We start from the raw sequence: 9,469 nt of genomic DNA on the forward strand, positions 1-9,469 counted from the left end.
ATTAATGAGTCATAAGATTAGAGGACTTAGGTCTGGAAGGATCCCTGGAATTTTAGGGTCCTGCTAATCTAACACCTTTGTTTTATAGGTGAGGAAACAGGCTTATGGGGGGATGTGACTGAGATTTGGACCTCACTAGGTGGCACAGTGGATAGAGCACCTGGCCTGGAGTCAGGAAGACCTGCCTTCAAATCCAGCCTCAGACACTTACTAACAGTGTGACCCTGGGAAGAAGAGGAGGAAGAGTCATACAGTGGAAAGAATAATGATTTGGAGTCAGAACCTGGGTTTGAATCTTAACTCTCCCATTTACTACCTCTGTGTCCTTGGGACAGTCACTTAACTTCCCTAGGACTCAGTTCCCTCATTTGTCAAACAAAGGGGTTGGACTAGATCCTAGTTCCATGATTCTTTGACCACTAATTCACCTTGATTATTCATATTTTATCCATTTGTATAAAAATATCAACAGCCATGGGTCTTATCACTCCCCTTCCTCTTGAAGACTATCTCTGGAGAATCACGTTTTCTCCACTGAGGCCTCTGCCAGATAGTCACTCCATATCCTTTAAGGTTCCAGGTATGCTTCTACTGAGGAAGAACCTCAGATCTACTTCTCGCCTGCCCACTACTTCCTAAGTCCTTGTCATACCTTGCCGTAGCACAGATCATACGCTGATACCAGGACAATAGCCCTGCCTCTACCTTAAGGGATGCTCTGTTTTGGAGACAGACTAACTAAGGAGAGCACTAAGGGAAATACGAAGATGATCCCTGCTCTCGTAAATAGTGCATCGTACTTTATGACTAAGAAGCACTTGTTTTCAGTTATTTAATTTGATCTTCACAGCAATCCTGTGATCCAGGTAGAACATTATTCTCATTTTTCAGATGAGGAAACAAGCTCAGAGAAGTTTAATTCCTCCAAGTTCACAGTTGATAAAGAGCAGAGCCACAATCAGAGCTCAGATTGGCTTTCTGTTTGGTTTTTAACTCCAAATAACAGAATACACAATATAGTAGAAGAAATGACACACACAGAAACAACTAAACAAAACAATGCCTAATAGCAAAATTCAGCATAAGAGGGCTGGATTTGGAGTCAGGAAAGATCTGGGTTAGAAGCCCATCTCTGACACTAGGATTAGCTTCAGTTTCCTCCTCTATAAAGCAGGGGTAATAATTCTTGCATTAAGTAATTCCCTGATTGTTGTAGGGGTCCTTCACTGTAAACATGAAAGGGTTATAGAAATGAGTTATTGTTACTATAGCAAGAGAAGTGCGGCTAAAGTGTTATGTGAGATCTTGAGAGATGATCAGGGAAAGCTTTCTGGAAGAGGCAGCATTTGAACTAAGCTGTCTTTATTCAGTGAACTGGCATGGGGTTGGGGATGTGGTTTGGGTTGGGTCTGTACACAGGGGAGCAGTAAAGAGGTAGTGGATGTGTTAGTTTGTTGGACATTTGAAAAGTCCAGTTTGGCTGCAGTGCAGAGTAAGTAGAGGGGTGTGATACAAAGCTTAGGGAGGAGGGGGAGGCAGGAGGGTCTTAAATGCTGGTTAAGGAGTTTGAACTTTTACTGGGTAGCCAATCAAGAGTCATTAGAGATTTTTGAGACAGTAGTAATGTGAATAGATCTATAAACCCCAACAAAACACAATCTATTGTGGTGGTAGTATGAAAGAAGGATTGGAAGAGAGGAAGAGATCGGGAAGACCACCTTGTAGGCTAGGTGATGACAGCAGTGGGAACAGAGGGTGGGTTGGACCTGAGATGAACTTGGTAACTAGGTAAAGGGAAAGGATGGAGAAGGAAGAATGAAATACAACAGCATCTGAGAAGCTGAGAGGATTTCAGAGGTTAATAAGCCTGTTTACTGGTTAACACTGGAGTGCCTGGTTGGTAACGTTGGTGACCAGTGTGAACTGCCATGTGTGAACCAGTATCTTCCTTTCTGTAAGCCTACAGGTGAGAGAGAGAGAGAGAGAGAGAGAGACAGAGACAGACAGAGAGAGAGAGCACTAGCTCCGCTTTCTCCCATCGGATCACAGAGTGAGAAGAGGCCTGAGAAGACATGTACGTCCTCACTTAAGAGAGGAGGGAACTACAACCCGGTTAAATTCAGTGATTTGCCCAAGGCCACACTGGTACAGGTTCTAGGGTTCCAGTTCCAGTGCTTTTTGAATTCACTGTACCTCCCTTATGAATCCAGTTCTGTCCTGGCCTCCCTCCTCCCCTTTATGGGAAGGCTCATCCCAGAACTGAGGAGTCTGGGAGGCGCGGGACGATGGAGGAGGGAGGATGCAGAAGTTGGTTCGCCATGTGCCCTAATTACCCAGCCATCACCACCTAGAAAATGGAGCAGCTTTTTTTGCTCCGCGTAGAACTACAATCCCCAGGCACCTCAACTTAGGCCATGCGCAGAAATTCGTCGGACCAGGAAGCCCGTTCCGCCTAGGCCGAGACTCCAACGCCCAAGGTGCACCTCGGTGTTCCGATCTCACCACGTCTTCCTCAACTACTGCTCCCGACATGCTCAGTAGCGGTGGACTACAATTACCAGCAAGCCTAGAGACCCGATCTTCCACTCAGCTTCCTTTGCCTCGCCGCCCAACATTGCCCAGAAAGCCAAGCGTCTCAGTTTTGTCATCCCACGTGCGAAGGTGAGAGGCGGAGTCGGAACTGAATGTACCCTAGCGTTTGGAGTTGAGGCGACCTGATATTTGGGCTGGAGGCGGTACTTGTTCCTTTTTATCTTCTGTAGGAACTTGATTTACCTTTGGGAGAAGGGTCCTTGCCCCCGGGATATCAGGGTAAGGTGCTTGGAGATCCTGAGCGTGCCAAGATGGGGAAGGGTCAGCCAGACCTTTACAGACATCTGACAGCAGGATGGAGGGAAGGGGACAAGGTCTTTCTTTCCTACCCTTCCCCATACCTACCGCTTATCTGGACGGAGGCCGGGGGAGGGACTCGATGGCCTAAGGGAAAGCCTCCCCTCCTCGCGCGGGTTTTTTGGGAGGAGGGGGCTGCCCCAGAAATAGATCGTTCTCCCATGGAGGCTGGATGGCTCTTGCCAACGAAATTGTGGGTATTCAGGCGATGGGGTGGTAGCTATAGAGCTGAAAAGGAACTTAGAGGCCATCTCCTCCAGCACTTACATTAGTCTGAAGCCAGGGGCTGCGGTGTCTTATAGGAATAAAGTCATCAGAATCACAGAATTTGAGAATTGGAAAGGAATTAAAGGAAACAAGTATTTATTAAACACCTGCTATGTGGCAGGCAGCGGGTTAAGCGATTTACAGGTATCTCATTTGATCCTCACAACAACCCTGGGAGGTAGGTGCTGTTATTAACCCCATTTTACGTGGCACAGAGATTAGGAGATTTGCCCCACATCTGAGGTTGGATTTGAACTTGGGTCTTCCAGATTCCAGGCCCATGGCTCTATGCCTGTAAGAGAACTCAACCCATCTACCCCGAAACATATTCTATCCTTGTCACACCATATCTGAAGTATTGTGTTTAGTTCTGGGCAGACATATTGTGAGGACTTTAATAAGCCAAAGGTCCCTCAGAGGAGGGCCACTAAAATGATTCCACTGGGGAATTGATTGGAGGAGTTGGGGATTTAGCTCAGAGAAGAGGAAGCTCAGAAGGAACATATGGTAGCTCTCTTCAAGTACTTGAAAGGCTAAAAGGTGGGATTACACTTGTTCTGTTTGGCCCTAGAGACAGAAACAGAAGCTATGGGTGGAAGTTGCAAATAAACACACTTAGGCTTAAGGTAGTCCAAAAAAGCACCCTCCTAATAGAGCTATCCAGAAGTGGACTGGGTGCTATTTGTGGCAGTGGGTTACCCCTCACTTGATGTCTTGAAGTAAAGATGTGGATGCTTAGGATGTATGGTAGTATCATCAACTTAAGGGCTAGAAGGGACTTGTAGAGATCATCTTGTGTAACTCCTCTGTTTCACAGGGAATGGAAACCCAGAGGTTAAGGGACTTGCCCAAGGTCATATCAGAGATAAGATTTGAATGGTGGCACAATGGAGAGAGTGCTGGGCCTGAAGTCAGCAAGACTCATTTTCCTGAGTTCAAATCTGGCCTCAGACACTTACTAGCTATGTGACCCTGAGCAAGTCACTTAACCCTATTTGCCTTATCTGTAAAATGAACTGGAGAAGGAAATGACAAATCACTCCAGTATCTCTGCCAAGAAAACTCCAAATGGGTCATAAAGAGTTGAACATGACTGAAAAGACTAAACAACAGCTGCTGCTGCTGCTACTACTACTACTACTACTACTACCACCGCCCCTTTGATTATAGGTCCAGTACTCCCACATACTACCAGATTCCTCTTCTGTTGTAGGATGTAGTAGTTCAGAGGGGTCAACAACACTCCCAAGTTCAGCCTGAACCAGAGTAAAAAGTAACTGGGAAATAGTTAACTAAATAAAACAGATAATAGTATATTTTAAAACCAAGTCAACATGTGGCCTACAGAGATCCTTCTGTATGGTTTAGTGGCCTCGCTTCCTATTAGAGTTTGATGCTTCTGGACTAGATTACCTCTGAGGTTCTTTCCAGCTCTCATATTCAGGGCCTAGACAAGAGATAGTCTACAGGTTGATCTGCCTCCCACAATTCTTTCCTCACTCTAGTCCATCCTCCATTCAGTCACCAAAGCAATTTTCTTAAAGCATAGGTCTGACCATCAACCTCTTCCCTCCTTTAATAAACTCCAGTGGCTCCCTATTACTTCTGGGAAGAGAAGACCCTCAAGGTTTCTGGCCAAAATAGAAACAATTGCCATTTACATTCACTCTGAGCCAATCAGGGCCCAAACGATGACCAAGTGGGGCTTGGCCTGGGATCTATTGTTGGCCAATCAATGAGGGCCAGAGTAACTTGGGTTTAAGGTATGGTCCTTAAGAAAGACATCTAGCCAGTAAACTCCAAGGTATCTATTGAGGTTTCAGGGATCAAAATTTACACTCCTTTGGCAGAGCACTTGCAGGTAAGGATATGATACCCTATGTGGACAGAGGGTAGGGAAAGGGAGAGCGGGAAGAAGGAAGGAAGGAAAGAAAAAAAAAGCTGTGTTGTCCAACTGGCCAGTTCCAGTTGGGTCTCCAGTGGGGTGGTTCCTACTACTACTCACAGAAGTTATTTGTCCCTCATTGACATCAGGGAGGTGATGCCATGACATACAAGTGAATTGGATTTAACTGAGGGAGGGCTGTGCTAAGTCATCAGCCTCACTTTTTTCTCCAGAGCCATCTGGATCCAGTGGCAAGATATAGATCAGGCCCACTGGAGATGGCCCTGGATGCAGTAGGAGACCCTGGCTCGTGCTGATGGCCCAACAGTAGGTCCCAGGCCAAGCTCCACTTGGTCATTGTTTGGCTCAGAGTGAATGTAAATAGCAACTGTTTATTTTGGCTCCTCCCAGATTGATTTTTTTTTCTTTTTGACTCTGCCTCATTTCTTACCTAGCCTTAATCACTGGATGGGTGTTGCCTCAGTCAAACTGAGACATGTTAAAGACTTTAGCTTAAAAAGGCCAAGGTCTCCCACTGCCATCTCCAGTCAACTTGATCTATATCTTGCCACTGAGCCCCGATGCCTCAGGAGGAGAAAGTGAGGCTGGTGACTTTGTACAGCCCTCCCTCACTTAAATCCAGTTTTCCTGCATGTCAGCATCGCCTCCCTGATGTCATGGTCCTCTTCTAGAAAGAAGGACAAACAATAGCAAGGATCAGATACAAAATTATATCTGTCATTCAAAGCCTATCATAACCGAGCCCTTCCCCCCATGTACTCTTTGATCAGTGATGCTGACCTCTTTGCCATTCCTTAAACAAGACACCCAACTCTTAGCTCCAGACATTTTCTCTGCCTGTTCTCTGCCTTCCATGCTCTCCCCCCCTAATTTGAGCCTCTTAAATTCCTTGAAAAGCTAAAATTTCACCTACAGGAAGCCTTCCTCAGTCCCTCTTAATTCTAGTGCCTTCCCTCTGTGGATTATTTTCTGTTTTTCCTTGTTTGCACATAGTTGCTTACATGTTCTCTTGCCCTAGACTGGGAGCTGTCTGAAGGCTTTGCCTTTCTTTTGTGTCTCCAGCACTTAGTACAGGGCCTACCACACAGTACAATGCTTAATAAATGATTGACTGAGTCTATGACAGGTTTCTTCAGGTATTTGAAGAGTTGTTCTGTACAAAGGGGTTAGGTTCAGATGACAGACTAGAAGCACTGGGTAAGTTACTAGACATAGTTGAGCTCATTAAAAAAACCACCACTAACTAGAGCTGTTTGGAAATGGCAGATGTCTCATGAGATGTAGTGAATTTCCCATGTTTGGCAGAGGCCAGTTGATCATTTGTCGGAAGCTTTTGAGGAGCAAGGTATCTTACATGGAATAGGAGATTAGATGATCTCTTAGATCCATTCTAGCTGAGATCCTGAGGTTTCTTTTGGGCTAGAGACAACTTTTTGTCTCATCAGCTTTCACCCTCCCTTTTGGTTCCCTCTACCTCATGGCTTCTGCTCCTTGGGTTGACTGATGCCATTTCTGGTCTGGACAATTAATTGATATTAGTGTTCAGTTCTCATCTCCTTTCACCTACATACTGTCTTTCCAACCTCCAGATATGCGTCTGTCAGCCTTGCTAGCCTTGGCAGCCAAGGCCAGCTTGCCTCGTAACTACCGCTATGGAATGAGCCGACCTGGATCGATGGCTGACAAGAGGAGAAACCCTCCCTGGAGAAGGCAACGTCCAGTCCTTGTGGAGCCTATACCTGAGGACTCCTGGAATGTGTTTTGTGGGGACACGGTGAGAAATGCAGGGCTGACAGATATGGATGTTGGAGCAAAGGAGAGAATGGGCCTGAGGTTCTTCCTCCCCTGACACTGTGTACCTACAGGTTGAGATTCTGGAAGGCAAAGATGCTGGAAAGCAGGGCAAAGTGGTTCAGATCATCAGGGAGAGGAACTGGGTTGTCTTAGAAGGACTGAACACGGTAAGTAGTGGGGATTGGGACCTTCTGCATTGAGTTCTGTTAGCTTCACTTTTTTGCCCCTTTCTTTACCAAAAATCAATCACTGATAACAGCAAAGGGAGGGTTTGAGGGCTGGGCCCTGTCTCTCAGCTCCTGGGATGGTCCTTGGGAGAGGTGGGAGGGGCTTCCTCATATCGGTTTCTGACTTCTCCCACCTCTCTCCCCACAGCATTTCCGATACATTGGCAGGAGCAAGGATTACAGGGGAACCATGATCCCCAGTGAAGCCCCCCTGCTTTTCCGCCAGGTCAAGCTTGTGGATCCCGCTGACAGGCAAGAGGGCAGGACATTGACCTTTTGGAGGAGCATGAGGGCAAGAGTCTGGCATTTCTAGGTGGTGAAAGGGATGGAATACTGGACTTAAGAAGTCAGGAAGACCTGGTTTTTGAATCCTGCTCCAGGCACTTGCTTGCTGTGTGACCCTAAGCAAGCCCTTCATCATCTCTGTGCCTCAGCTTCATCTCTAAAATGAGGAGCCTTTATGGCCAATTCTCACATCTTAATCAGAATGATCATTGTGGGGTTGGATTGAAACAGAACCTCAGGAAATGCTGCCTGGGGCAAAGAACAGGGGTACCATTTTGGAGAACAAGAGGAGAAGTGTTAGCTTTATAGCAGGAGAATGTTTAGACATCACACAGGATTTCTCAGGAGTCTGAAGAATTCAGTTTTTTACATTCTGCCAAGTTGATTCTTTGTGGTTGGAGAAAGAATGCGGGGCCATATAAACTTGGTTCACTCTCCTTCCCTGCAGGAAGCCAACTGAAGTGGAATGGAGGTTTACAGAGGAAGGCGAGCGTGTACGAGTCTCCCTGAGGACAGGAAGGATCATCCCAAAGCCTGAGTTCCCCAGACCCGATGGCATCATCCCTGAGCAGTGGATTGGTGAGTCAGATTATATAGAAGACAGAACTTAAGAGGGATAGGTAGCTTTTCATGTGAGGAGTCTCTTGGGGTAGGGCTTGAGGCATCACTGGTACAAACATGGGGCTGGTACTACAGGTCTTTAGTTATCTAAAAGCTATTAATGTGAAAGAAAGAATAGGAGTAAGTGGAATTTGGAGAGGCTGATGACATGTATCACCTTGGAAGACTGGGAATCTCCTTCCCGTTAGGTGGTAGCAGGTGGTACACTGGGCCTGAAGTTAGAAAGACCTGAACTCAAATCCAGTCTAGCTGTGTGATCCTCAGCATCTCTTAACCCCCTTTCAGCCTTTTTTCTCAACTCTAAAATGGGGATGATAATAACACCTACCTCCTAGAGTTGTCTCAGATGAGATGTGTGTAAAGCTTTTAGCATAATACCTGGTACATAGTAGGCACTTAATAAATGCTTATCCTCTTCCCCTTTCCTTCTCTTGCTTCTCTCTCTTTAGGATCCGAAGAAACATGCAGAGTTAGGGGAAAATCAGTGAGGATGGAATAGAGGGGCTGGGACAGCATCTCTAGGTGGGCTGGTGGAGGAATGTCTTGTTCTGCTTGGTCTCAGAGAGCAGAACCAGGAGCAGTGGTGGGCATTTCCAGAGGCAGATTTTGGTTCAATAGGAAGAAAACTTCCCAGCAATGAGCAGTCTTCAAAAGCAGGATGGCTCGCCACTGTGGGCAGTGAGGCAGTTGAGCACTTTAAAGTATGTGGTTGATAGGATTTCTGCCCACGTACAGGTTAAGTTAGACTGGACTAGACAGCTTCTAAGCTTCCAACTCTGAGATTCTGCAATTCGTGTATCCCTAATGTAACTATGCTGGCTCTACAGATGGCCCCAAAGATACATCCGTGGAAGATGCTCTGGAGAGAACTTATGTCCCCTGTTTGAAGACGTTGGGAGAAGAGGTGATGGAGGCAATGGGGATCGTGGAGACTCGGAGGCACAGGAAAGTCTACTGGTATTAAAGCTATGGAGGGGACTGTCTTCTTGGCAGCACTGCCTCTCCCCAAGATCATGACCCTGGGCGTCTGAGGAATTGCTCTAAAATTTACTGCTGTCTAATAAAGATAAGGATTTTGTGATGAGTGCGTAGCTCTCTGCCTTGTAGGAAGAATAAAGGGATGTGGCTGAGCTCCATTGCACCAGTGATACAATGCTGCTGTACTGGAATAGTCAGAGGTTTCTCTTTTTTTTTTCCCCGGGGACCCACTGGGCCACTTGGCATGGTGGCAAGGAAGGTCAGAATATTAGGCCAACCTGGTTTATTTCATAGGTGATGAAACAGAAGACCAGAAAGGGGAGATGATTGGACAAGGCCCTTCACCTCAACGGGCCTCTTTAACCATCCTTTAAGTAAGGGGGTTAGACTGAATGGTCACTCAGGTACCTTACAGTTCTAAATTACGTAATTTGAGGACTCCCTTGTGACTGCACAAGGAGGGCAGAAATGAGGTTTAGCCTTGCCAGTGGATGGCAGTGCG

General features: G+C 46.4%; 1 protein-coding gene across 2 annotated transcripts; it reads left to right on the forward strand.

Annotated features, from left to right (window-relative positions):
* The first annotated feature begins 2,634 nt into the window (after positions 1-2,634).
* MRPL24 (mitochondrial ribosomal protein L24) lies at positions 2,635-9,073 on the forward strand. 2 transcript variants are annotated; one of them, XM_036753503.1, is made up of 6 exons: positions 2,635-2,735; positions 6,652-6,836; positions 6,928-7,023; positions 7,232-7,335; positions 7,817-7,947; positions 8,817-9,073. In XM_036753503.1, the coding sequence occupies exons 2-6, from the start codon at positions 6,654-6,656 to the stop codon at positions 8,951-8,953; spliced, it is 651 nt and encodes a 216-aa protein (XP_036609398.1). In that variant the 5' UTR covers positions 2,635-2,735; positions 6,652-6,653; the 3' UTR covers positions 8,954-9,073. The 2 variants fall into 2 exon arrangements, with proteins under 2 accessions (XP_036609398.1, XP_036609397.1); XM_036753502.1 differs by having other exon boundaries at positions 2,657-2,811.
* Positions 9,074-9,469: the final 396 nt, after the last annotated feature.

Source organism: Trichosurus vulpecula, chromosome 4 (assembly GCF_011100635.1).
Source record: "Trichosurus vulpecula isolate mTriVul1 chromosome 4, mTriVul1.pri, whole genome shotgun sequence".
Taxonomy (NCBI): domain Eukaryota; kingdom Metazoa; phylum Chordata; class Mammalia; order Diprotodontia; family Phalangeridae; genus Trichosurus; species Trichosurus vulpecula.

Coding starts and splice junctions, on each gene's coding strand:
- MRPL24 (XM_036753503.1), top strand. CDS start 6,654: ATGCGTCTGTCAGCCTTGCTAGCCTTGGCAGCCAAGGCCAGCTTGCCT. Junction 7,336..7,816: donor CTTGTGGATCCCGCTGACAG/GCAAGAGGGCAG, acceptor CCTTCCCTGCAG/GAAGCCAACTGAAGTGGAAT. Junction 7,948..8,816: donor CATCCCTGAGCAGTGGATTG/GTGAGTCAGATT, acceptor CTGGCTCTACAG/ATGGCCCCAAAGATACATCC.